Source organism: Pongo abelii, chromosome 6, assembly GCF_028885655.2.
Source record: "Pongo abelii isolate AG06213 chromosome 6, NHGRI_mPonAbe1-v2.0_pri, whole genome shotgun sequence".
NCBI lineage: Eukaryota > Metazoa > Chordata > Mammalia > Primates > Hominidae > Pongo > Pongo abelii.
Window position 1 is genome coordinate 141,263,033 of NC_071991.2, and position 24,335 is coordinate 141,287,367.

At 40.3% G+C, this 24,335-nt stretch overlaps 1 protein-coding gene and 1 non-coding gene across 2 annotated transcripts; both read right to left on the reverse strand.

Moving 5' to 3' along the window:
* Positions 1–737: 737 nt before the first annotated feature.
* On the reverse strand, positions 738–840 carry LOC112131728 (U6 spliceosomal RNA). Its single transcript, XR_008527640.1, has one exon. It is a non-coding gene; the product is annotated as a U6 spliceosomal RNA (small nuclear RNA).
* A 360-nt stretch (positions 841–1,200) lies between these two features.
* On the reverse strand, positions 1,201–3,801 carry LOC100461249 (cTAGE family member 15). Its single transcript, XM_009235860.3, is given in 3 exon segments — positions 1,201–1,397; positions 1,400–1,446; positions 1,448–3,801. Coding segments are annotated over 3 exon segments (2,403 nt in total). The 5' UTR covers positions 3,766–3,801; the 3' UTR covers positions 1,201–1,359.
* Between the last annotated feature and the right edge of the window lie 20,534 nt (positions 3,802–24,335).

Genomic DNA, 24,335 nt, shown 5'->3' on the forward strand with positions numbered 1-24,335 from the left:
TTTGTTATATGTGGTGTCTGTAGTGATATCACCTGTTTCATTATGGTATTTAAAATGTATGTCTTTTCTTTTCCTTTTAATTTCTGCTTGAGTTTGCTAAATTGTATTAATCTTTTAACAGAACTATCTCTTTGTTTTATTTGTTTAACTATTTTTTCTCTTTTAAATTTAAGTGTTTTCTTTTCTTATCTTCATTAATGTCCACCCTCTACTTGCTTTGAGTTTATTCTGCTCTTCTTTTTCTAGGTTCCTGAGATGGAAATCTATTGCTCACTCGAGACTTTTCCTCTTTACTAATGCATGCATTTATTGCTATAAGTTTCCTTCTCAGTACTTTGATATGTCACAATTGCATGATTATCCAGTTCAATGTATTTTTAAAATTTTTCCTTGAGACTTCTTCTTTGACTGATAGATTATTTAGAAGTGTGTTTTTAAATTTCCAAGTGTTTGGGAATTTTCATATCTTTCTTATGCTGATTTCCAATTTGATTCCCTACAATGGTTTCTGGTTTTCACCTGCTCTGGATGATTACTATCTCTTTTAAATTTGTTCTGGTGAGTTTTAGGGCCTAGGACAGCTCTATCTTGCCATGTGTTTCATCAGCACTCAAAAAAATGTGTGTATTCTGCTGTTGTTGTGTGGAATGTTCTGTAAATGCCAAATAGATTCTTTTGGTTAATGGCATTTTGAGTTGTTTTCTATTCTTGTTGATTTTCTTTTTTTTTCCTCTTTTTAAAATGTGAAGTGCTTCACAAAATTTTGTGTAATCTATATGCAGGAGCCGTGTTAATCTTGTCTGCATCATTCTAATTTTAGAAAGTGCTGCCAAAGCCAACACTCCTTGCTGATTTTCTGTCTAGTTCTATCAATTATTGAAAAAGGCATGGGAAAATTTCCTACTATAATTGTGGATTCATCTATACCTCCTTTCAGTTCTGGCAGTTTTCTTTTTTTAAAAAAAATCAACCAAAGTATATTTAATTAAGCATGAAGTTACTTTCACATTTATCTGCAACCACAGTGAATACAGTTCTTGGCATGAAGACACCACAACCTTTAGAATTTAAAGCCTCCCCACCTGCAAGATTACATATATAAAACTCCCACTATTGTTTCTCTAAGAGTGGATTAGTTCACCAAATTCAAATAGTTATCCTATCTAGAATATAATAAAATGGAATGATTTACTCCTAAGATTCATTTTTAAAACATCTTTATTTACAAAATACTATCCTGAGAATTATAATTATATTAAACTTCAATTTGAGCAAAAGTGCAATCACTTAAGTAATAGCAGTTACTTAAACTGAAAATGAGATCAGTCAAAATTACTTTTGAAGAAAGAAAAACTGTTGTCAGATTCCTTGCTGTGGTTCTGGATGTTCAGTAGCATTGAAGGCGGAATCAATCCTGAAGGGAACTCCCTTCTACCTTCAGAATGTTGGGTTGGGATAAAATCCAGGTCTCGGATGAAGGTAAGGAGGTAAACCCCTTGGTGGATAGATGTTTCTCATTGCAAATGGAGCATGTGGTGGACATGGGAAATCCCTTCGTGGAAAATAACCTCGAGAAGCTCCAAACACGGTTCCTGGAGGAGGTGGGGGGAAAGGAGGTCCTCTTCTCATGAACGGGCCCCTTGTGTCCACTGGAAACAACGGACCGCTGATTGGAGCAAGAGGTGGAGGAATAAAGCCGGGGCCAGTTGCTTCATTTTCAGCAGGGAGCGATGAATCAGGCACATTTAAATTACCAAGATCATCTTTGGCATCATTTCTACTGGATTCCATTTCTGAAGGCATTGACCCATCCATTTTATCCAAAGAAGGCATTTTAAAACTTCTGGGTTCTGCTGGTCCAGACAGTCTATCAGAATTAGAAGAAAATCTGTCTTCCCTTTGTGGAGGAAGAGCTGAATCAGGATATGATTGTCCTGGTGGAGGAAACATCATCTTACAGTCCTGTACCGATGGAGATGACAGGGACCCAGTGTCAGAAGGAACCCTGTGAGGATCGATTAACCTGTCACAGCTTGGTTCTTGTCTTTCATTGGTAATCTGATGGTCCAGCGGATTCCCTGGGCCTCTTGAGCCTCTTCCTCCTCCCTCCGGAAGCACAGGTGAGAGTCCGAGTGGATCCTCCAACAAAGTTTGAGGAGAGAGAAAAGCTCTCGATTCAGATGAAGGCCGATCCAATGGTGCGGGACCATATGGGGAATGCTCTCCGCCAAATGCTGTATTTGAAACATCAAGTGCGTTAGGATCTTTTTCTAAAAGTTCAAATTTCAACTCTGTTTCAGTTAATTTTTGTTTGTTGTGAGCATTTTCTTTCCTTAAATCATTGAGGTTTCTTTCAGCAGTCCGAGCTGCCAACCAATTATCATGTCCTTTTTTCTCGTAGGAAATAACCTGCTTTTGATAAAAATGAACAGTTCTCTTCAATTCTTCTTCAAGATCTTTGGCTAGCTTTCTATAGGTGTCCAGCTCTTCAGTGGCATGGCTGATCTTTTCTTCCACTTTAGAAAGTTTCTCTTTTTCCTCTATCCGGTAATTTTCCTCTATTGTCAATTTCCTGTGGAGTGTCATTTCATTTTCTTGATATAATTCAGTCATTATTTTAAGTTTCTCTTGAAGCTTCTGATTCTCACTTTCAAAATGTATGTTTTCTGACTGCAAAGATGCTTGTTGAGTCTGAAGATTTTTCATATACTCTGTAAGCTCTTCGTTTGTTTTATCAACTTCAGATAACTGAATAATAATGTGGTTTCTTTCTCCGTCTAAGGTTTTTAAAGAAACATATAACTTAGCAGCATGAATCAGTTTCTTCAAAGCTCCTTTTGTAGGATCATCTAAGTAAGCACCATTTTCCGATTGACTGTTCACTTCTAATTCCAAGTTATCATCATCCGTTGTGTCTTCTTCAAGCACAGCAGCCTGATCTTTCATCATTAGCAAGTGTCCAGTCAGAGTCTTGATGTGATTCTCTTTATCATTTAGAACTTGTTCTGCGTGTACTTTGGAGTCTTCAAATGTTATTTTCTGTTTATTAAGTTCACTCACTTGTTCTTTCCATACCTCAGCTTCTTGCAAAAGCTGTTTCTGGCTTTCCTGAAGTTGAGAATTTTCATTCAAAGCATCTTTTATTGCTATCGCCCGTCGTTCTTCGCTCATTTTAAACATCTTGCAGATGATTTTGGCTTCAGCTATTTGTGATTTGAGGGATTTTGACTCATCTTCTAGAGACTGTATCCTTTTTGAAATATCCGCCATTAATTCATCTTGTTGAGAATGTTTCGATTTCTCTTCTTTTAAGTCTTTTTCTAGACAGAGGATTTCATCCTCAAGTTCAGAATTGGACCTGTTCAGCTTTTCACAGGTTGCCTCCAAACTTCGTGCTTCTGCTGCCGCCTTCTCAAAGCTGGCATCCTCTAAAGATGACTCTACTTCATAGCCTTCATACTCTTTTTGAATAAGGCTAAACTTTTCAAGTAGTTTACATTTTTCTTCAATTAGTCCAGAAAGCGTTGCACCAAGTTTTTGCTCTCTTCCCACGTAAAGCCGACTCCTAACCGATCTAAAACTTCTCCACAGAAAAAGGAGAACAACAAAAAATCCAATAACAGCTGCACATACCACCAGTTCCGATGGGAAACCATAAGGATTCGAATCTGGTCTCATATTCTCAGGTAGTGCTGCCACAACTCTGCGTAGCTCCTCTAGGACCAGCCCCAGGTAGGGCTGAGGGGTAGCACCGGGCTCCTCCATAGCGCCGAGGCTGCTCTGGCGGTCACCGCAGTAACACTGGCCACAACAAGCGGTGGAGAACACGCAGCCTTGGGTCTGGAACCGGAATCCGCACGCGGCAACCAACCGGAGCGGACCACTGCGGAGCCGGCTGCGGGGGGAGCTGCGGAACGCGGGCACCCACAGGCCTCACAGGCCCATGCTGCCCCCCACCACCTCCCCCGGCCCCCTTGTTACACTTTACATCCTGAGGCAGCGCTGGTCTGAGCCCGACCCGCCTCAGTTCTGGCAGTTTTCACATCACGTATTTTGAAGCTCTGTTGTTTGGTGAATACACTTTTAAAATTGCTGTCTTCTTCATGGATTAAACCTTTGATCATTTTAGAATCTCTCTGTTTCTGGTAATTTTCTTTGCTTTATCTGATATGCATACAGGCACTCTTGCTTTCCTTTCATTAATGTTTGTGTAATATATCTTTTTTCATCCTGTTAATTTGGCCTGCCCTGTATTGGTACATTTCAAGTGAGTCTCCTGTACACAGCGTGCAAGAAACATATAAGAAAGGGTCATACTTTTAAATACACCCTTCTATTATCTGTCTCTTAATTGGTAGACCATTCATAATTAAATGAATTATTGATACTTTAGTGCATAAGCCTGACATTTTTTGTTTTCTCTATCAACTCTTGTTTCTCTGCTTGTTTTTCATGACTTCCTGTGGGTTATTTGAACATTTATTTTAGAATTCCATTTTGTTATTCATAGTGTTTATGGTGTATCTTCTTTTTATAGTTTTCTGGTTGCTTTTTATAGCTTAGTGGTTGTTCTAGAAATTCCTTTAAATATACGTTATCACAGTCAGTTTGTGTCATCTATATTCCAGTTTGAGTGAAATGTAACAACCCTATGTCATTTTATGTCTCTTTACCCTCTCAAATTTATAGTATAATTGTCATAAATTCATTTAGAATAACACTAGACAATGCTACGATTTTTGCTTGAAACATCAAACATAATTTAGGATATTGAAATCTATGCAAATAAATAAAGTGAGCATTTTAGAATTGCCAGAAAGAAATCGGACACAACCTGTTTTGTCTTTCATTTTTTCTTTCTTTCCTTTATATTGATCATAGATATTATGATGCCCTATATATTAACCCAATATCTGGATTATCTGTGAATTTGTTTTTAATAACTGATTCATTTTTTATCAGTCTGTTTTTCTTGCTTTTTGCATATGCGGTAATTTTTTAAAAGTATGCTGAGTTTATGGATAATATGATATAGAAATACTCAAAAATTTTGAATTTTTTTCTCGGCAGACGTCAAATTACTTGCAGATCACCTTGCTGCTCTCAAGACCTAGTTTTAAGGCATGTTATGGTAATGATATTTTATTTTCCTCTTAGGACGTAGAAGTTACTCTTAGGATACTATGCCTCTCCTAAGACAGAAAAATCTTTAACATTTCCCTATCTGGCTGGATCTGAACCCCAGTAGCTTTCCAGGAAATTTTCAGTCCCTGATGATCTCTTCTGCTTTCTGTATCCCCGCAGTTGCTTTCTACTAGGTCTCCCCTCTTCTTAGCTAACTGTCACACAGCTAAAGAGTCACAGCAGGACCAAAATGGCATTTACACACCCATTTCCAGGGTTATTTCTGTCTCCCATATGGTACATTGACTCCTCCCACCCCCTCATTCCAAATCAACTTAGCGGCTTTGAATTCTATTTATTGCTTCTTTTGGTTCCCAAGACCACTAACCCTTGCTTTGGTCCCATTTTCCTGTACCAAGGTCAGGAAGATGCCTTTCTGGAAAACCCTGGCAAATGTGGTACTAACCTCATGTGCCTCACCTTCCTTAAAGATCTCATACCTGACTTGCTACAACATTGTTCTTCAATGCCTGCTGATATGGTTTGGCTGTGTCCTTACTCAGATCCCATCTTGAATTGTAGCTCCCATAATTCCCACGTGTAGCCTTGCCCACCTGAACCGTGCTCAGGACCTGGTGAGAGGTAATTGAGTCATGGGGGCTGGTCTTTCCCATGCTGTTCTTGTGATGGTGAATAAGTCTCACGAGATCTTATGGTTTTACAAAGGAGAGCTCCCCTTCACATGCCCTCTCTTGTCTGCCATATAAGATGTGACTTTGCTTTTTCTTTGCCTTCCATCATGATTTTGAGGTCTCCCCAGCCATGTGGAGCTGTGAGTCCACTAAACTTCTTTCTTTTATAAAGTACCGAGTCTTGGGTATGTCTTTATTAGCAGCATGAAAACAGACTGATACACCTGCCAAGTTTTTTTTCTGTATTTTGTCCAGATTGTATAGTTTTTTATGATGGAAGGGTGAATCTGGCACCAGCTACTTTGGTGTCAAGTAGCCAAGTCACATACTAATTTATTTTTAATGTAAAGCTACACAACCTTCTTTCTATACTTAAAATTTTAATTAAAATATTACTAAAAAATTCTTAATGATTTTATTTCATGGGTAAAGAGATTCAGTCAAGAATGTAAAGTATGTCTTACAAGTATTTCTCATTTTGCAGGACATTGTCTAGGTGTCCCTCTCCCATGGATGATCATTAGTGTGGTTTATCTTTATGCTTTGAGAAAATAAGTCTGTAGTATGTTATTATATTCTACTATATAAAGATACTCTTCAACTTATGATAGGATTATGTTTCAATAAACCCATCATAAGTTGATACTATTGTAAGTGGAAGATGCTGTTTTTTTAAACAAAATGTAGACTCTTGCCATGTTGCCCAGGCTGGAGTGCAGTGGCTATTCTCAGGTGTGCTCATACTGCACTATAGTCTCAAACTCCTTGAGCTCCAACAATCCTCCTGCCTCAGCTTCCTGAGCAGCTGGAACTATAGGCACAAATCACTATACCTGCCTTGAAGATATGTTTAATAAACCTAACCTACCAAACTTCATAGCTTAGCCTAGTCCACCTTAACCATGCTTAGAACACTAACATTAGCCTACAGTTGGGCAAAATAATCTTACACAAAGCCCATACTATAGTAAACTGTTGAATATTTCATGTAATTTATTGAGTACTGTACTGAAAATGAAAAATATAATGGTAGCATGAGTACTTGAAATATGGTTTCTACTCAACGCATATCACTTTCCCACCATCATACAGTTGAAAATCTTAAGTGAAACCATTGTAAGTTGGTGACTGTCTGTATTTGTTTATTTATTTTACTACTTTCTCTTTTTCTTTTAATAGTTGAAAGGCATGATAAGGTAAAATATTATTGCCTAAAAATATTCTGCTTCTCTGGAAAATAAAAAAGACAGAAGTTTCCAAGAAATCTTTCAAGAGATATAAAAATCGAATGAAAATGAGATAATTGAAGAATAAATCTGTAATTATGCATGTTGTAAAGTACAAATGGGAGGCTAGAAGAGAGACTGTAGATGCACCGTGAAAATGAAAGCAGAAATAAAGTAGGAATGGAAACATTCATATAGGAGTTGTGAGATATAGTATCTTATTTTTGTTCAACACTAAATAGTTTTCAAGTCTAGCAGAGGACTTGGAAATTTTAAGCTACTCAACAGTGAATCTCAGAGATTTCTTCATTCATCTCACAGTTGGTCTTATATAAATATACAGCTCTGTAATGATTATATGTATCAATTTTTTTTTTCCAGTCAAGGAGTTTTCCTCCTCATGTTCATTTCTCTGAAAAATACCACTTGGTACTAGATGATGTGAATGGCTGTGATTGAACTGGTTACTTAGGGTAATAGGCTGACATCTTGTTTCAGCAATTAAACAATAAAAAAGATGTTCTTTATTAAGATATGAATCCATTTCTTAAATAAATTGGTTCCATAGATTTCCATAGCATTAACTATGTTGATAATTCAAATGCCTCATCACTGAACAAAAATGCTCAACCTCAGAGACTATCCTTGCACATAAATTTTTTTATTTTCAGTTGAGTATTGGCCAACTCATATCAAACATTCTTGATATATTTTTTTTTTTTTGAAGATGGCAATTGGAGGCTTTTAGCATGCCACAGCCACTTGGAAATAGCAAGGCAGTACATAAAGATAAATACTGTGAGCTTTAATTCAAGAAGAAAAATGGAGATCCACTGGAATTGTGAAGAACACTCCAGATCCTGAGAAGGAGAATGCTGGCAAACAGCCACCATAATGCTGTCCAGCTGAGAAAAGTGAATGAAGTCCCTGCACATGAGAGGTAGAAGCTTCCCTCTGTGACTCACGTTTCCACTGAGGATCAGAGCAAACCAGGCTGAGAGACAACACTTTGTTTCTCCCAAATCCTGGAACTAACTTCAGGAGAGGCTTGGAGATGCTGATAGGGACAGACACTGGAAAAAGCTACAGGCATTTTCCCAGCCCCAGGACAGAGAACAGGATACCATTTTAAATTTGGGTGCATCTAAAGTCAGCCATTCTTTGGCAACCCAGCAGCGTGGCTGTGCAGGCATTTTAGTATTGGGGCAGAGATTGGACCACCTGCTCTGGATCAGGGTAGGGTCCTCCATAGCCAGAACCATGGAAAACATCTCAACAGTAGGCACTGGAATTGTGCTTTCCCCAGTTACAGGCCTTGGGCAAGAGGAGAGCTGCTACAGCCGTGGTTTCTCCTGGGCAATGAGACTTTCAGCCAGGGCTAGCTTGATGAACTAGAACTGGTTTGTGTGTATTATTGCTGGGTGTCCCAGCCTACTTTCCTGAGACTGTGGTGTAGCAGGGCCTTCTCCATTCTACACATAAGCAGATCTCCAAGCATTTAAAGCACCCACTCTCATGGGCTAGCAGCCTAGGTTGTCCCTTCCTTCCTGTGCAGAGATCCTTGTGCAAGGGGGCCATCTCCACTTCTTGCCCAGGCAGATATCCAGGGATTCAGAGTGCCCATTAGTGCAAATCAGCAGTCTGAGCTGCTCCATTCTTCTGGTGCAGAGATTGCAGTGCAGTAGGACCCTCTCTGCTCCACAGATTTCCAGTATTTGGAGCACCTGCTCGCCTGGAGCAGTAAGTAGCCTGAGCCACCCCATCCTTCCTGTGCAGCGATAGTGGTGCAAGGAGACCCTCTCCACTCCACAACCAGGCAGATCTCCAGGCATTCGGAGCAGCCACTCTCCTGGATTAAGAGATTAGACTGCCTCTGACACTCCTATGCAGAGAACTTGGGGCCAAGGAGGTTTCCTACCTCCATGCCGAGGCACGCCTCTGGACACTTGGTGGCTGCCCACTGGACTCTCCCTCAGAGCTGGTGCTTCTGCCCATCGTTGGGGGACCTGTAGATGGACTTGCCAGGTCCAGCCCTACCCAGTGTTTTTCTAGTAAACAAGGATCAAGTATATACCCAGCTCCATTGGCTGCAACCTGCTATTATCCATAAGCCCCATCTACTGGCTTGTAGGTCAAAGTACCCAGCCCAATATAAAACATGCAGACAGAAGTGCATAGGGTTATGGGAGCAAAGCCAAAAGACCCTACCCAGCTTTATCCTCAGTCACACCCTCTAGGGAGAGGAGGAAAGGGAAGGGGAAAGAAACAGAAAAAAATATAGAGAGAAAGGAAGAAAAATAAAAAATCCGAGTTCTGGCTAGCAAGATGGCCGAATAGGAAGAGCTCCAGTCTGCAGCTCCCAGTGAGATCTATGCAGAAGGTGGGCAATTTCTATGCCACCAAGGCCCTGGGTTTCAAGCACAAAACTGGGCAGCCATTTGGGCAGACACCAAACTCGCTGCAGGAATTTTTTTTTTTTCCATAACTCAGTGGAACCTGGAACACCAGTGAGACAGAACCGTTCACTCCCTGGAAAGGGAGCTGAAGCCAGGGAGTCAAGTGGTCTGGCTCAGTAGGTCTCACCCCCACAGAGCCCAGCAAGCTAAGATCCACTGGCTTGAAATTCTCGCTGCCAGCACAGCAGTCTGAGCTCTACCTGGGATGCTCAAGCTTGGTCACAGGAGGGTCATCCGCCATTGCTGAGGCTTGAGTAGGTGGTTTTACCCTCACAGTGTAAACAAAGCCTCTCTGAAGATTGAACCAGGTGGAGCCCATCACAGCTCTGTAAGGCCACTGTGGCCAGACTGCCTCCTTTCTGGGCAGGGCATCTCTGAGAAAAAAAAAAAAAAAAAGGCAGCAGCCCCAGCCAGGGGTTTATAGATAAAACCCCCATCTCCCTGGGATAGAGCACCTGGAAAGAGGGGTGGCTGTGGGCGCAGCATCAGCAGACTTAAACATCCCTGCTTGATGGCTCTGAAGAGAGCAGCGGACCTCCCAGCACAGCGTTCACGCTCTGCTAAGGATCAGACTGCCTTCTCATGCGGGTCCCTGACCTCTATGTCTCCTGATTGGGAGACACCTCCCAGTAGGGGCCAACAGATACCTCATAAGGTACCTCATACAAGAGAGCTCTGGCTGGCATCTGGCAGGTGCCTTTCTGTGACAAAGCTTCCAGAGGAAGGAACAGGCAGCAATCTTTGCTGTTCTGCAGCCTCCGCTGGTGATACCCAGGCAAACAGGGTCCTCCAGCAAACTCCAGCAGACATGCAGCAGAGAGGCCTGATTGTTAGAAGGAAAACTAACAGACTGAAAAAAATAGAATCAACATCAACAAAAGGATGTCCACTCAGAGACCTCAACCGAAGGTCCCAACATCAAAGACCAAAGGTAAATAAATCCACGAAGATGGGAAGAAACCAGCACAAAAAGGCTGAAAATTCCAAAAACCAGAATGCCTGTTCTCCTCCAAAGGATCACAACTCCTCACCAGCAAGGGAACAAAACTCAATGGAGAATGAGTTTGACAAATTGACAGAAGTCGGCTTCAAAAGGTGGGTAATAACAAACTCCTCTGAGATAAAGGATCATGTTCTAACACAATGCAAGGAAGCTAAGAACCTTGAAAAAAGGCTATACGAATTGCTAACTAGAATAATCAGTTTGAGAAGAACATAAATGACCTGATGAAGCTGAAAAACACAGCATGAGAACTTCGTGAAGCATACACAAGTATCAATAGCTGAATCGATCAAGTGAAAGAAAGGATATCAGAGATTGAAGATCAACTTAATGAGATAAAGGCAGAAGACAAGATTAGAGAAAAAAGAATGAAAAGGAACGGACAAAGCATCCGAGAAATATGGGACTATGTGAAAAGACCAAATCTACGTTTGATTGGTTTACCTGAGAGTGACACGAAGAATGGAACAAAGTTGGAAAACACTCTTCAGGATATTATCCAAGAGAACTTCTCTAACCTAGCAAGACAGGCCAACATTCAAATTCAGGAAATACAGAGAACACCACAAAGATACTCTTTGAGAAGAGCAACCCCAAAACACATAATCGTCAGATTCACCAAGGTTGAAATGAAGGAAAAAATGTTAAGGGCAGACAGAGAGAAACATCGGGTTACCTACAAAGGGAAACCTATCAGACTAACAGCAGATCTCTTGGCAGAAACCCTACAAGCCAGAAGAGAGTGAGGGCCAATATTCAACATTCTTAAAGAAAAGAATTTTCAGCCCAGAATTTCATATCCAGCCAAACTAAGCTTCATACACCAAGGAGAAGTAAAATCCTTTACAGACAAGCAAATGCTGAGAGATTTTTGTCACCATCAGGCCTGCCTTATAAGAGCTTCAGAAGGAAGCACTAAACATGGAAAGGAACAACCAGTATCAGCCACTGCAAAAACATACCAAATTGTAAAGACCATCAACACTATGAAGAAACTGCATCAACTAACAGGCATAATAACTAGCTAACATCATAACGACTTGATCAAATTCATACATAACAATATTAACCTTAAAGGTAAATGAGCTAAATACCTCAATTAAAAGACACAGACTGACAAATTGGATAAAGAGTCAAGACCCATTGGTGTGCTGTATTCAGGAGACCCATCTCACTTGCAAAGACACACATAGGCTCAAAATAAAGGGATGGAGGAAGTTACCCAGAAAAAGGAAAGCAAAAAAGAACCAGGGTTGCAATCCTAGTCCCTGATAAAACAGACTATAAACCAACAAAGGTCAAAAGAACCAAAGATGGGCATTACATAATGGTAAAAAGATCAATGCAACAAGAAGAGCTAACTATCCTAAATATACATACACCAATACAGGAGCACCCAGATTCATAAAGCAAGTTCTTAGACACCTACAAAGAGACTTAGACTCCCACACAATAATAGTGGGAGACTTTAACACCCTACTGTTGATATTAAACAGATCAATAAGACAGAAAATTAACAAGGATATTCAGGACTTGAACTCAGCTCTGGACCAAATAGACATCTACAGAACTGTCTACCCCAAACCAACAGAATATACATTCTTCTCAGCACCACATTGCACTTATTCTAAAATTGACCACATAATTGGAAGTAAAACACTCCTCAGCAAATGCAAAAGAATGGAAATCATGACAAACAGTCTCTCAGACCACAGGACAATCAAATTAGAACTCAGTATTAAGAAACTCACTGAAAACCACACTACTACATGGAAACTGAACAATCTCTTCCTGAGTGACTACTGGGTAAATAGGTTCATTTGGTCTATAGTGCAGATTAAGTCTGATGTTTCTTTGTTGATTTCTGTCTGGAAGATCTGTCCAATGCTAAAAGTAGGGTGTTGAAGTCTCCGGCTATTACTACACTGGGGCCTATCTCTCTCTTTAGCTCTAATAATATTTGCTTTATATATCTGGGTGCTCCAGTGTTGGGTGCATACATATTTAAAATTGTTACGTCCTCTTGCTGAATTGAGCCCTCTATTATTATATAGTGTCCTTCTTTGTCCCTTCTTATAGTTTTTGTCTTAAAATGTTTTGTCCGATATAAGTATAGTGAATTCTTCTCTTTTTTTTGGCTTCCATTGGCATAGAATATCTTTTTCCATCGCCTTATTTTCAGTCTATGTGTGTCTGCATAGGTGAAGTGTATTGCTTGTAGGCAACAGATCAGTGGGTTTTGTTTTTTCAAGATAGCCTGACTTCAAGTTTATTAACTCTTTCTTCTGCTTGCTTAATTCTGCCATTAAAGGACTCTGATGCATTCTTCAGTACGTCAATTGCATTTCTCAGCTCCATAATTTCTGCTTGATTCTTTTTAATTATTTCAGTCTTTGTTAAATTTATCTGATAGAATTCTGAATTCTTTCTCTGTGTTATCTTGAATTTCTTTGAGTTTTCTCAACACAGCTATCTTGATTTCTGTGTTTGAAAGGTTACATATCTCTGTTTCTCCAGAATTGGTCCTGGGTGCCTTATTTAGTTTGTTCGGTGAGGCCATGTTTTCCTGGATGGTGTTGATGCTGGTGGATGTTCTTCATTGTCTGGGCATTGAAGAGTTAGACATTTATTGTAGTCTTCACTGTCTGGGTTTGCTTGTAGCTGTCCTTTTTGGGAAGGCTTTCCAGATGCCTGAAAGGACTTGAATCTTGTGATCTAAGCTGTATCTGCTTTAGGGGGGAACCTCAAGCCCAGTAACATCATGGTTCTTGAAGACTTGTACAAGTACCACCTTGATGGTCTTGGACAAGATTCAGGAGAATTCTCTGGATTACCAGGCAGAAATTCTTATCCTCTTTTCTTACTTTCTCCCAAATGTACAGAATTTCTCTCTCTCTGTTCTGTGCCACCTAAAGCTGGGGGTAGAGTGACACAAGCAACCTTTTGGCCAGCACCACTATGACTGTGCTGGGTTAGACCTGAAGCCAGCCCATTGCTTACTGGGTCTCACCCAAGGCCTGCTGTAACCACTCCCTGGCTACTGCCTACATTACCTCAAGGCCTTGGGACTCTACAATCAGTAAGTGGCAAAGCCAACCAGGCCTATGCCTTTCCCTTCAGGGCAGCAAGCTCCCCCAAGCCCCAGAAGTGGGTCCAGAAGTGCCATCTGGGAGTCAGGGACTAGAGTAAAAACCTTTAGATGTCTACCTGGTGCTCTATTGTATTGCAGCTGAACTGGCACTCTAACCACTAGATGCAGTCCTTACCACTCTTCTCTCCCCTTTCCAAAGACAGAAAAGCCTCACCCCATAGCCACCACCACCCAGGCCACAAGGAGTACTGCCAGACTACCACCGAAGTTCCCTTAAAGCCCAAGATCTCTTGAGTCAGCTTGTCATAAATGCTACCTGTCCTGGGACTCCCATGTCAGGGCAGTGGGCGCCCCTCTGGCCCAGGGCAGGTCCAGAAATGCTGTCCAGGAGTCAAATCCTAGAATTGGGGACCCCAAGAGCCTGATTGGTTCTTTACCCTTCTGTGGCCATGCTGGTACCTAAGGTGCAAAACAAAGTTGCCTTTACTTTTGCCTCTGCTTTTCTCAAGCAGGAGTTTTGCCCCAGAGCCACCACAGCTGGTAATATCCTGAGTCTCACCTGAAGCCAGCAAGCCTCAAAGGCTCACCCAAGGCCCTTGGTATAGTACTTGGGTATTGCTGCTGGTTACTCAGGGCCCAAGGGCTCTTCAGTTAGCAGGCGATAAATGCTGCCAGGACTGGGTCCTTTCTTTCAAGGCAGCAAGTTCCCTTCTGGCCCAGGGTGTGTGTAGAAATGTCGTCTGGAAGCTAGGGCCTGCAATGGGGACCTCATGACTCTGACTGTTGCACTGTTTTGTTGTAGCTGAGCTGGTATCCTAGATGCATCACAAAGTCTTTCCCATTCTCCCTTTTCCTCCCCTCAACTGGAAGAAAGAGAGTTCTTTTTGAGCTGTAAGTTGTGCAGCCTGGGTTTACCGGAGGGTTTAAACCAGCACTCCCTTAGCTGCTGCAGCTAGTGTTTCTGTATGCCACATGCAGTCCCAGTTCACTGTCTCTGGGCCTAGTTCAGCACCAGGACTCACCTAAGAGTTTCAGTCTTTATGGCCCAGACTGCCTTTCAAGTTTACTTGGAGATACAGAGTGTTACAGCCCTTGGTGGTGAAGTTTGCAGGCACTCGAGTTCCAACTGTTGGGATCAGTGATTCTCCTCTGGCTAGGGCTGGTTTAAATGCTTCCTCTGTGGGTGGGTGTCAGCTGAGTTTGGTCCGGTTTTCCTTTCTGCTCTAACAAGATAGCACTGAGTTCAATGCCTCACAATTTCTGTGTTCTTCCTTCCCCAGCACCTAGAGATGCTCTCTGCACCTTGCCACAATTGCTGAAGGGTGCAGGAGGGGTGGCATACTTGATTTAGGATTGTTTTTTTTCTATCTCTTCAGTGCTTGTTTCAGCCATACGAAGTACCATATGGACCAGGTACTAAGAGGGCTCACTGGATTTTTGGTTCATATGAAGGTATTTTTTCTGTGTAGATAGTTGTTAACCTGGTGTCCTTGTGGTGGCAGGGCAGACTACCAGTGGAGCCTTCTATTCTGCTATCTTGCTTTGCCTCCTCCCCTCTGGAAAACTAATTTTTAAAAAAATCAATTCTCGGCCGGGCGCAGTGGCTCATGTCTGTAATCCCAGCACTTTGGGAGGCCGAGGTGGGTGGATCACAAGGTCAGGAGTTGAAGACCAGCCAGGCCAATATGGTGAAACCTTGTCTATACTAAAAATACAAAAATTAGCCAGGCGTAGTGGTGGGTACCTGTAGTCCCAGCTACTCGGGAGGCTGAGGCAGGTGAATCTCTTGAACCCAGGAGGCGGAGGTTGCAGTGAGCCAAGATCATGCCACTGCACTCCAGCCTGGGAGACAGAGTGAGACTCCGCCTCAAAAAAAAAAAAAAAAAAATTCAAGTCTCCAGTAATTGATGTATATTCTTAAAAAATTACTTAGAATCAAAATCTCAACAGGGTTTGTCATTATTGTGGTTGTTTACTCATTTGTTTTAGTGGAATGCAACAAGCTGGTTTAAAAATTTAAATGGAAGCACAAACAACAAAGAATAGTTGTGTATTCTTAGAGAAAACTAAGGTAGAATAATTAGGAAGATTTATTATGAAGATATTATAATAGTATAGCCTTGGTATAGAGATGGAGAAAAAAAATAGAAAAGAATAGAGAGCCTGCAAAGAGATCCACACAGATCCACACTTTTGGCCCTGTAGATGAGGTGGAAAGAGTGAACTTTTCAACGAACAGTCCTATAATTAGGAATCCATATTTTAAAAAACTAAAGTTGTATTCCTAGTTCACTATGCCCAAAACTCATTTAAACTTAAAAATTTATACAACTCTTTGAAGACAATATAGAAAAATCTCTTCGTGGAATTTGGGTAAAGAATTTTTTTTACTCATGGTACAAATAGTATTAATCATAAAAAAGATTAATAACTTTGACTACTTTAAAATTAAGAAGTTGTGTTTATTGAAATATACCATAAGAAGAGTGAAAAGTTGGTCCACAGAGTGGGAAAAGCTGTTGGCCGCACATGTAACTGACCAAGTTTATATATCTAAAACATTGTGACATACAGAAAATCCGATAGAAAAATACACAAGAAAATGGAATGAGCACTTCAAAATAAAAGCAAAAATCAAATGTTTAGTTAATATATGCAAAGCTGCTTAACATCATTAGTAATGAGGAAAATGCAAATTAAAACTACAATAATATATTACTATGCACTCATCACTTTGGAAAAAAAAATCTCATAATATCAAGTGTTCCTAAGGGTCTAGAGCAATGGAAACTCATATACTCAAAGTGATATGATTTATCTTTGACTTGTTTTTGTCTACAGCTTGGTTTTATCTAACAAAGTTGAAGCTATGCACATTCTATGATACAGCAATTCCTTTCCTAGGGTATGCCAGAGAAACTCTCGCACAGATATACATGTGAAGGATGTTTGTAGTATCAGATAGGCCCCAAATAAAAACAATCAAAAACCGATCTGCAGCAAAATAGGTTAACTGATTGTATTATATTTATATAATTGAGTATTAGGCAGAAAGAAAAATGAGGTAGAGCTACACAAATCAACACAGATGATGTCACAGTATTGCACTAAAGAAGCAAGTCATAAAAGATTACATAAATATAACTTTCTTATATTCTTATACAGTTTAAAACACGTTAAAACTAAACTATGTAGTTTAAGTTTGTGCACGTAGGTAGTAAAACTAAAGGAGCAAAAGGAATGATCACAGAAGTCAGATTAGTGTTCCATCTGGTGGTAGGAGAGGGACAATGAACTTGGAGGAGCATATGGAGGACTTCAATTATTGGCAACATTCTGTTTCTTAACCTGTTGCTGATCTGATTGTTCCCTTTATAATTATTATTTAAATTGTACATATGCTTTTAGATACATTTTTTTGTGAGCACAATGTATTTCATTAAAAAAAGAATATTGTTGGGTTGCATCTTCTGACACTAAAATAAATTGGTTTGGGAAATTTTTATGGATAACACAAGTAGAGAGCATATTGACCAGTCAATTGCTTCATGGGAAGGGTAACATAAATATCTCTTTTAAATTAAAACCAGGGCAAGAGACTGTGTTTGCCACAATGGGAACAATTTCGCTGTTTCAGTTGGTGATCAGGAGCTGAAAGGTTTTCTAAATGGCCACAAGGGAGAGACAAAGAACAAAGATTCTATGCAGAGGACACAGATCTTAAAATGTCTAGGGTCCATTCAAGATAGGAGTGACTTTAATTCCCTTTAGCAGTGCCTGTTATTCCATTTTAACAGTATTTGTGAGCAGTGGGAGCTCTGACGGTCCCATTTAGTGTGACCAACCACTAAGGCTTTAATTTTTTCTGAAACTGTTTCAAAATACTAATTTTTCAAATAAGTCAGGGACTTTAAGACACTCAGGGGAGGAAATATAGGCAGGGTCATTTTAAATAAAGGTAGGGTCATCTTTAAGGCTGGTCGCTGTGGCTCATGCCTGTAATCCCAGCAATCTGGGAGGCCGAGGCAGGTGGATCACGTGAGGCCAGGAGTTCGAGACCAACATGGCCAAACCCTGTCTCTACTAAAAATACAAAAATTAACTGGGCATGGTGGCAAATGCTTGTAGACCCAGCTGTTTGGGAGGCTCAGGCAGGAGAATCACTTGAATGTAGAAGGCAGAGATTGCAGTGAGCTGAGATTGCACCACTGCACTCCAGCCTGGGCAACAGAGTGCGACTCCATCTCAAAAACAAAACCAACAACAACAACAACAACAAAAACCCACTCTTTAAAACTTAAAAGTGACCATTACTACTTCTGTAAAGTATTCTAGGGTGATTTCTGTCTCTTGAAATGTCTTCAGTTCATTGGGAATTTAGATTTTACAGCTATTGGAGCTAATAACCTATAGGAACGTATGTGGTCCCTTATCCAGTGCTTTTAGACACAATGATGGGAGTTGGGGCATCCTTAAAAATGATAAAAACCTTGAGTGTAAGACCTGCTTCCTCTAAGACTCCATCAAGCTCTTATTTTGAAGAGCAGAAACGCTCCAGTCTAGGTTGGACACGGTCTGGGTATTGGAAAAAAAATCAATTATATATCCTGAGCGAAGTGTTCCTTGGATGAATGACCTTTACTGTAAAGTAACTGCTTTTTGTGTAGCTAGGAATAACCTGAATGGTTTTGGCAGTTGGACTCTGCTTGCTCTGTGATTCAGTAGTCAGACACATAGTCTAATGCAGGCAGAGTTACAGGCGATGGCAGATCCAGTAACTGTATAGGACACCGTGTTGGCTGAGAGTGTGGGCTCCAACTTCTAGGGTTGGACATGTGGCTTCACTGCTTACTAGTTCTTGGCAAAATGAAGAGAGTAATTCTGCTTACTTTGTAGGAATGTTGTGAGCATAAATAAATATAAAAGCACTTAAAACAGTTTCTGAAAAGCAGCGGTTTATTGATGATTCACCTAACTTACACTAATATCCTTGGGAGTAAATGTGGTCTGGAAAATAGATTTTTAGGGTCATTGTTTGAATGGGATTATATAATTATATAAATGCACAATATATTTTTTGTTATAACTCCCCTGTCTGATACAATATTTCACTGAATCTTTCCATATGTAACTTTACTGATTCAAACCTGAGTGGTCCTCAAAGGCCACACATTCTACCTGTTCTAATGATTGGTTATTTAAGACAAAAACTATGTGGCTGAGAGCAGACTGCATGATCCTATTAAAAGAAGTATCATTTGTGAGGGTGAATCAGTCTCATGCATTGACTATGTATTTATCTAAGTGAAGCACACAGCTGCTTAGGTTCCAGTCTGCAGACCCAGGAAAGCATTGTTTCAACTGAGTGCCTTGCCTAAGTGCTGAGAATTTGTTTTTAATCATTGTGAGTGTCCTTGCATGGCTTGGTTCTCCATAGTGAGGCCAATTACACTGGACTTTAATTTCTAAATCTCCACCTAAGTTTTGCTTTTTTAGCAACAGAGAGTGATATGGCCAGGCTTTGTGTCCCCACCCAAATCTCATCTTGAATTGTAATACCATCATGGGGGCAGTTTCCCCCCATGCTGTTCTCATGATAGTGAGTGAGTTCTGAAGAGATCTGATGTTTTATTAAGTGTTTGGTAGTTTCTCGCTTGCTCTCCCATCTCTCGCCTGCCACCATGTAAGACGTGCTTACTTTCCCTTTGGTGATGATTGTAGGTTTCCTCAGACTGCCCCAGGCTTGCAAAACTGTGAGTCAACTAAATGTCTTTCCTTTATAAATTACTCAGTCTTGGGTATTTCTTCATAGCAATGTGAAAATGAACTAATACAGAGAGTTAGTTGTTTTAGGGCTATTAAGGGCCTAAGAATAAAAAGCAGTGGCTTTGTTGTTGTTAATTCTCCCCTTCCATCTGTACTGCACAATAAAGATGATTGGCTTTTTTCAGGTTATTCTTGATGAAAAGGACAATGCATCCAAGAATATTTTATAAATTTGTTGGAAGCCTAGGAAAGAGAAACAAAGGGATCATTCTTATTGAATTTTAAAACAGAAATGGCTCATCAAACTGCTCCATTGGGCTGTCTTTGGGTTTATCCCCTTGATATGAGGTAATATGATATTTGAAGTGGTGTCTGGGAAGCTGTTCCTCAGGTAAGCTTTTGGTTACTCCTCAGGGTGAGGACATTTTCCCTCTCCATCTGTTACTCAACTTCTTTGTTCTCTAGCTCTCCAGCTTGAGAGATAGTTTACAATTTCTATCTTAATTTTTTCTCAACACCATTTTTCCCAAGCTATGCTTAACATTTCAAAATGATGCTCTCTCCCTTTATCATCTTGAAGAGTTTATAGAGATGATGGTTATTTTTTTTTATGAAAAAAGTTTCTCATGGCTTTCCCAAATGAAAAGTGAATCAGTACAAAGAGTTGTGTGTAGAAAATATAGGAAATTCTGCAAGCTGAGTACGGGACCAAACTATCCTCCTATCAGAACCAGGAAGTGTACCAATCTTGCACAAGAAGACTTTTCAAAATGGAAGTCAGGCATGGTACTAAAGACCTTGTAGCAGGAACAAGTTCATGAAAATAATATCCTGAGAAGCGCAATCATGCCATGCCTATAAGGAGATAGCATCGACTGAAAAGTAGCTCTCCTTTGGAAACCTTGACCACACCTAACATCTTGGCTGACCTACTGTTCATGTGCTAGCTACTTGCTGCTGAGGACATATTGGGGGGGCACTTTTGATCTTAGATGAATCAGTGTATCAGAGATGTATCTGAGCAATACTCAGAAAGATCTGGTTTCCATTTCAAAGCTCCTGGTGAAGACAGCCTAGGAGGCTGAATAAATAACTTATCATAGGAAACTAGGTTAGATTCAATAAGTGGGACAACAATTTGAAGTAGGCTAATAGCATCTTTTTGTTTTCTTCCATAGAAATGGAGAGTAACAGATCAGATGTACCTGTATGAAGGTGCCATGTATAGGCATCTCAGCTGTCTTGTTTTGGAGTTGGAGTTAGGAGGCCATATAAAATAATTTGAATTTTTTTTGGGGCGGTCTTAATTTTTCATTACTGTTACTGTGGGATATATCCCTGTTCCAGAACCTAATAACATGGCAGAATAGGAAAAATGTTAATTCAAAATGAAAGTATCTACACTGTAGTTAACTTTGGCTGGAAATGTTAATTAGTAGAGGAGAGGAATTGACATAGAACTATAGTAGAAATAGGGCCCAAGAAATGTCAGATAAATAATTGTTTCCCCAAAATACAGAAACTCCTGAAAATAGCTTATACTATTCTCCAGTGTAAGTCCCTAGGAAAAGGAGAAATAAGAATTAATGGAAAATTCACTCTCAAAATGCAGCCTGTATTCAGAAGCTAAAAATAGGAGAATGGTCCTAATCACACTAAAGCTTCTTTCTGGAATAGTGAAACCATTTTCTTGAATAGGGATAAATAACAGAGGTCTTTTTTTTTTCCTTCTTCTTCTTCTTTTTTTTTTTTTTTTGAGACAGAGTCTCACTCTTTTGCCCAGGATGGAGTGCAGTGGCACGATCTCAGCTCAGGGCAACCTCCGCCTCCTGGGTTCAAGTGATTCTCCTGCCTCAGATTCCCAAGTAGCTGGGATTACAGGCATGTGCCACCACACCCGGCTAATTTTTGTATTTTCAGTAGAGACGGGGTTTTGCCATGTTGACCAGGCTGGTGTCGAACACCAGACCTCAGGTGATCCGCCTAAAGACAGCAAACATATACAATAGTTGGAAATCCTCATCTAGTCTTTTCCCATTATCATGCATTCTTGTTAGTAATGTATTAATACAATAGACCCCTACACCAAAACTGATATGTGACAGGCCCTGCCCTTGGGGCTGTAGATACAGCTGTGAATAGGGTAGGTCTAGTCCCTGCCCCTGTGAAGTTTCCATGTAGTGGGAAAGAGAGATTTTAAACAGATAATTACAAATGTGATGACTGATATATAAAGGAAGTTACAGGTTTTATCGGAACATGAGGCTTAGAGACACGGCTCGAGGAAATGACCTCTGGGTTAAGAGCTGAAGAAAAAAAGAAAACCTTAAAAATACTGATACCCCAATCTGAAGTAATATAGAGAAGTGCCGTCCCTTCTCCAAGGCCACTACTAGCTCATAAAATGCCTCTGTGTGAATTAGAGAATGTCGCTCTTGCTATCCCGGCTGGCTCAGTGGTGCACCTCAGTGGCCCACCTTTTTGTGTGATCCAAATGGCATGTCCACAAAGTGTGTCCCTTCTCCACAGGGCAGGTTTTGTTTTATTAAAAACACAACACTAAACACTATTTTACCGAATTTAGCTAATGGAGAAAATATACGTTGAAATTATTCACATTTCAAAAAGATTGCAGACCATTCAAGTTTAATTAAGTCCTGGTTAAAGATAATTAAAGATTCAACTGGAAAAAAGAAAAAGTGAAAATGTTTTAATTTCTTATGATAAATAGAAATGGTATAGGATTCCTCACTCTGCAAATATAACTCTAAAAAGGACATTTTTCTAGTTGACTTTTGTTGTTGTTCTACCCAAAAGGAAGCCCAAACATCAGAAACTTCTCTACTCTGTTGTGAAGTGGAGGGAAGGACAGGTGGAAGCAAGGAATGACCCAGGAGCACAGAACAATCTGTAGGGATGAGAAGGAGGGCCGCATACACACAGTTGAAATGTGTGTATCACAGCTGGAATAAAGAAAGCAGGGGATAGAAGTGGGAGGCAAATCTGGAAACACTGGCAGAGAACAAATCATGGAAGACTGTGTTGGCATGCAAGCTGTGTTGTAAATTTTAATACAGTTTATATCTATCTTGTTTAAAAGGTGTCATGCTTGTACGGGGTAGAAAACATATGTGGTAGAAATACAATACTAAATTGCTAACAAAGAGCTTATAAGAAAAACAACAGCAATCTGCCCAAACCGTACTCCGTCTTTATCTCCCCTGTTTCTCTACTCTTTCAATCCTACTCTCCCTAAGAAACTATTTCAAAACTTAAAAAAAAGTCGTTTACTTCTCTTTTTTTTCTTTTCTTTGCTTTTCTTTATTTAATTAATTAATTATTATTTTTTTTTTTGGACAGAGTCTCACTCTGTTGCCCAGGCTAGAGGGCAGTGGCATGATCTCGGCTCACTGCAACTTCCGCCTGCTGGATTCCAGCGATTCTCCTGCCTCAGCCTCTCGAGTAGCTGGGACTACAGGCACGAGCCACTGAGCCCGGCTAATTTTGCATTTTTTTAGTAGAGATGTGGTTTCACCATATTGGCCAGGCTGGTCTCGAACTCCTGACCTCGTGATCTGCCTGCCTCAGCCTGCCAAAGTGCTGGGATTACAGGCGTGAACCACTGTACCTGGCAGAAGTCTTTTACTTCTATAGGTATAAATAGTAGACTTACACCATTACAATTTTACTATAAAATTTCTAAACATATGCAAAAGTTGAATAAGGATCCTTCAAGAGCCCCTTCACTTAGCTTCAATAACAAACAACATTTGGCACTGTCATTACCAATTCTCCAGCACCAAAGAAAATGTATGCTTCCCAGTACAGCCAGTGAAAGTCTGTGGTATGCACTTCATCACCCTGGCAAGGGCCACCTTCCCATCACTTGAACCAATCCTTGTTGGAAAGTATGGACAATTAGATGAGCCAGGCATGGATTCTGTGCCCACTCCTGCCACCAGTGTGGGCCAAACCCTTCCAAACCAAGTGGACTCTGTGTTGAGGTTGGTGTACCAAAGGAAACCAAAGGAAAACTGATGGGGCTTTTAGCAAAGCAATTGAGCGGCTCATGGGAGGGAAAAGCAAACCAAACCCATGTCCTGTACAGTAGTGATTGGACAAAAATATACAGTACAACGGAAATTATAAGAACTAGCTCCAAAGTGAGACAAGCTAGATTCAGTATCTATCCTACTATTCACAGGACATGTTTTTTTCTTTGGGTTGGTTCCAAGACCATCCAATAATTTTCTTCTAATAATTTTTCTAGACTTAGAACTGTGAAATTATGGAAGTAAATGTCTCAGAAATCATGGATTATCCCTATCACTGGCAGCAAATTAGTTTCTATGAATAGACAAAATGATCTGAGGGTATTGCAGTTACAATTAACTATAAACTTGTGAGGCAAAGTCACAGTCTCTCTGTATGACAGACAAGGAGCTACAGGCTCCAGCCAACTGCTACCAGGAAGTGTGTGTGTGTGTGTGTGTGTGTGTGTGTGTGTGTAAGAAGCCAGACATTTTCTGTCTCTAGGGCAATCTATTACACCCAGTGATATCCATCATTTTACCCTAACATCACTGTTAAGAACACCAGTTCTGCAACCTACAGAATGGGAGAAAATTTTTGCAAGCTACCCATCTGACAAGGTCTAACATCCAGAATCTGCAAGGAACTTAAACCAATTTACAACAACAACAAAAAAACATCAAAAAGTGGGCAAAGGATATGAACAGACACTTCTCAAAACAGACATTTATGTGGCCAATAAAAATGAAAAAAAGCTCATCATTACTGGTCATTAGGGAAATGTAAATCAAAACCACAATGAGGTACCATCTCATGCCAGTTAGAATGGTGATCATTAAAAAGTTAGGAAACAACAGATGTTGGTGAGGCTGTGGAGAAACAGGAATGCTTTTACACTGTTGTTGGGAGTGTAAATTAGTTCAACCATTGTGGAAGACAATGCGG